Raw genomic sequence first — 3,898 nt, 5'->3', positions numbered from 1 at the left:
AATAGCTGGCATCTGGTGATGAGGGGAAAGGGTCTTGCCTTGATCCCCAACTCTCAGAACCCCAAACTCCAGCCACCGGTAATGTCATTGCCACTGTTTCTCCCCTGCAACTAGGCCGCTTCGCCCCAGTCCTGCACGTCCTCTGGGCTCCCTGTCCTGCTTTGCCATTCTCTGGGCCTGGGCTAAGGAGGAGGAGAAAGTCAGGAAGAGGATCCCAAACTTCTAAGGGGCACAGAAGTGAAAGCTTCTCCGTGGAACGCTTGGCCCAGCCCTACAAGCTCCGCCTGGACGCTGTGCGTGGGCCACTGCAGCCCCGGCAGGAAGCAGGCCAGGCCGAGCTCACGGGGAAACGCGTTGCAGTAATTGTTTTTCACACACATCTTCCAGCCCTCCCCCCCATTTCCGCCCCCAACACGGAGACTTGCAAAGCCCAAGTGAGGGAAAAGCAACTCAATTTTTGATCATCTCATCCAGAGTGAAAATAATAATGATGATAATAATAACACTAATAATAATAATAATAATAATAATGACAGGGAGAAGGGCACAGATGATCTAACCCCACTCCCAAGAAAGTGGGTGAAGGCTCAAGTGGGTCCCTCCTCTAAAAGATTCAACTCTGCGGGTGAGCCCAGGCCGGGTTTCCTTCTCGCCCGGCGGTTGCAGGGAGCCAGCAGGGAGGCAGCCGTCTCCGCCATGGCAGTCCGCGGCCCGCGCTCCCGCCGATCGCCGGGAGGTGGCGCGCTCTGCTCAGAGGCCGCCGCCAACCTTCTCCCGGTTTCTCCCCCTTCTCCGTTTTTCCCCCTCTCTCGGAGGTTCGCATTGAATCGGCCCTAACGATTCTCGGATCGTCATTATTTGTAACCATAGAGCATGAATTACCTCTTGAGGTCATCAGCGAGAATTTACGACTGGTCAACAAAAGCACGTGATTCCCTAACGCCCCCCCATCCCCCTTCCAACCCCCCCCATATTTGGCCGCATACATAGCAAAACGAAGTACAGTGCATCGCTATAATTCATTAATACATCATAAATCGTGAAGCACAGGGTTATAACGACCACGATCCACAAATCAAGCCCTCCAAAATCACCCAAATGAGCTCGTACTTTGTAAACTCCTTCTCGGGGCGTTATCCAAATGGCCCGGACTATCAGTTGCTAAATTATGGCAGTGGCAGCTCTCTGAGCGGCTCTTACAGGGATCCCGCTGCCATGCACACCGGCTCTTACGGCTACAATTACAATGGGATGGACCTCAGCGTCAACCGCTCCTCGGCCTCCTCCAGCCACTTTGGGGCGGTGGGCGAGAGCTCGCGCGCCTTCCCCGCGCCCGCGCCCGCCCAGGAGCCCCGCTTCAGGCAAGCGGCGTCGAGCTGCTCCCTGTCCTCGCCCGAGTCCCTGCCCTGCACCAACGGCGACAGCCACGGCGCCAAGCCCTCTGCTTCGTCCCCCTCCGACCAGGCGACCCCGGCCAGCTCCAGCGCCAATTTCACCGAAATAGACGAGGCCAGCGCGTCCTCGGAGCCTGAGGAAGCGGCGAGCCAGCTAAGCAGCCCGAGCCTAGCTCGGGCACAGCCAGAGCCCATGGCCACCTCCACTGCCGCGCCCGAGGGGCAGACTCCGCAGATATTCCCCTGGATGAGGAAGCTTCACATCAGCCATGGTAATTCTCGCTTTCGCTCCCTTTTTTTGTCTCCTCGGCTTTCCTTCTCTGCCTTTGGGGAGGTGGGGGGGGGAGGGAGGCGAGGAGAGCTTGGCTTCTCCTCAAATATAGATTTATTTTTTTTCCAGAGGTGGAGAAGTCTCTAAGAGGGTCCTCACAGCTCGAGGGGATAGAGCCAAAGAAGGTCTAGGTCTTTAGCTGGGGAGGAGTATTTTTAATCATTTGTCTCCAGCTTCAGCTAAGGTTTTATTCGCCCAGCTGTACTAGCTATGGGATGAAGGATGGGGTTTATGTAACGTGGGGAAGGGTCCTGCTTACCCCCCGAAATTTTGACGCTGCTGCTAGCAAAGAAGGGGCAAGCAGTAATAGGAGCTTTCCAGGGCAAAAGTGCAGCCGCTCTCCTCCCTCCCGGGGCGAGCGGCCGCCTGAGCCCAGCGAAGGGTGAGGCACAGGGAGGGAGCAAGAGACAAAGCCGGGCGCATTCGCTGCCGGCAGAAGTGGGGGCTGCAGGAGAAGGGGGTGTAGGAGCGAGCTCGGATGCGGGCGTCTGGAGTGGGGAGGCTTGGAGCTGCGGTGAGCTGGGTGCCGGGGACGCCTGGGTCCTGCTCCACGCCCCTCTCCCATCCAGGGCCCCCTCCCTTAACCGGAATAACGTTGCCTCGCGGCTCTACTCTGTCTGCTCCAGATATGACCGGGCCGGACGGGAAACGGGCCCGGACCGCGTACACCCGCTACCAGACCCTAGAGCTGGAGAAGGAGTTCCACTTCAACCGCTACCTGACGCGGCGGCGGCGCATCGAGATCGCCCACGCGCTCTGCCTGTCCGAGCGCCAGATCAAGATCTGGTTCCAGAACCGGCGCATGAAGTGGAAGAAAGACAACAAACTGAAAAGTATGAGCCTGGCTACAGCCGGCAGCGCCTTCCAGCCCTGAGCCCGCCTGGAGGAGCCCTGGGTGGCCCAAGAGCCCTTGCCGCCCCCCAGCCCTGGCCCCTCCAAGCCTCCCGGCGCTGCCACTGCCCGCTGGGGACCGGTTCCCACGAGCCTGCCTCGCCCCGGCCTTGTGTTACGATTTTTCGTTTGGTCTTAGGTCTTCCTGTGGCTCCCTCTCTCCTGGACTGGTTAATCTTGTTATTATTGTTAATAATAATGATAATTATTATTTTCCCTCCCTGCTCCCCACGCCCCTCCACTCACCCCAAATCCGCCAGTGTTTCTGAATGTTCGTGTCTGTGGTTGCACTCCTTCCCCCAGGAAAGAAAGAAACTCGCATGTTTAATGTGAACTTTCCCCTCCCCATCTGTGTTCTTCTAACTTATTTATAAAGGATGGTCGCTGTATTTTGAGTTTCAGCTTGAAACTTCTCTAAGGGGCAGCTGTTGAGGTGGGGTAGTGCCGCAGCGCGGGGCCCAGCTGAGCTGGCCTCGGAGATGGAGTCCATGACTGTCTCTTTCCACCCTCCTCCTCCTCCTTCCTCCCCACTCCCCAGGCCCAAGTCTCCCAGTGGCTTGGTCCGAGGGTGGGAAGGGGGCCTGGAGGACCAAAGGGGTGATCTTGAGAAGAGGGAAGGTAAACCGTGAGAGTTCATTTCCTGCCGCCTGGGTAGGCCCCACAAGGCCTGGCCTGGGAATGTAGGGAAACAAAAATAATCCTCAGTGTAAAATGTCTTGTGTATTTCTCTGTGAATCCATGGGTCTGGAGTAGAGGGCCCAAAGCTTGTAAATATGGGGATAGTCTGGGTCAGACCCATCCCCCCCCCCCCATTTCGCTTCCAAGACCATTTGTAGTGAGCGGGTGGATGCTGTGCTACGTGTGGAATCTGTCTTTGCATTTGCCGGGCCTGTCTCAGTGATTCGCTTTTGGTATTTGTTTGTAGCTTTCCTTGAAGTCAAATAAATGTTTCCCCCACTCCACTGCCCTTCCACTTGTCTTTTCTCTGGGGGCCTGTCTCTCCCATCACTGGGCACACCCTAGACCACTCTTGACAGATCTGGGGTGTAGGGAAGGGAAAGCAGGATGCTCACCAGTAGCCCCTCTCAGCCACCTACACCCCTCAGTTGGTCAGCCGGTACTTGGGCCAGGGGATTGGCCTTCAAGTCTGGGGGACTGAGAAGTCCAGAAATCCCATGTGGGGCTTAGGGCAAGGGAAAGGGTGAGCTGGATTCCACCCTGGCCTTCCACCAGCCAGCAAGAAAAGCCTCTGGAAACCTCTTCAGGGAAAGTAATGTGGGCC

The 3,898-nt window shown here is 57.1% G+C and overlaps 1 protein-coding gene across 1 annotated transcript; it reads left to right on the top strand.

The window, feature by feature from the left end:
• Positions 1-1,098: 1,098 nt before the first annotated feature.
• Positions 1,099-2,626, top strand: HOXB5 (homeobox B5). Its single transcript, XM_028096848.1, has 2 exons — positions 1,099-1,666; positions 2,352-2,626. The coding sequence occupies exons 1-2, from the start codon at positions 1,099-1,101 to the stop codon at positions 2,597-2,599; spliced, it is 816 nt and encodes a 271-aa protein (XP_027952649.1). The 3' UTR covers positions 2,600-2,626.
• Positions 2,627-3,898: the final 1,272 nt, after the last annotated feature.

This window comes from Eumetopias jubatus, unplaced genomic scaffold (assembly GCF_037043125.1).
Source record: "Eumetopias jubatus isolate StellerSeaLion01/CBP00866 unplaced genomic scaffold, mEumJub1_p1.0 scaffold_10, whole genome shotgun sequence".
NCBI classification, from domain to species: Eukaryota; Metazoa; Chordata; class Mammalia; order Carnivora; family Otariidae; genus Eumetopias; species Eumetopias jubatus.
The sequence above is the reverse complement of the archived record's forward strand: the minus strand, read 5'-3'. Positions and strand labels throughout refer to the sequence as shown.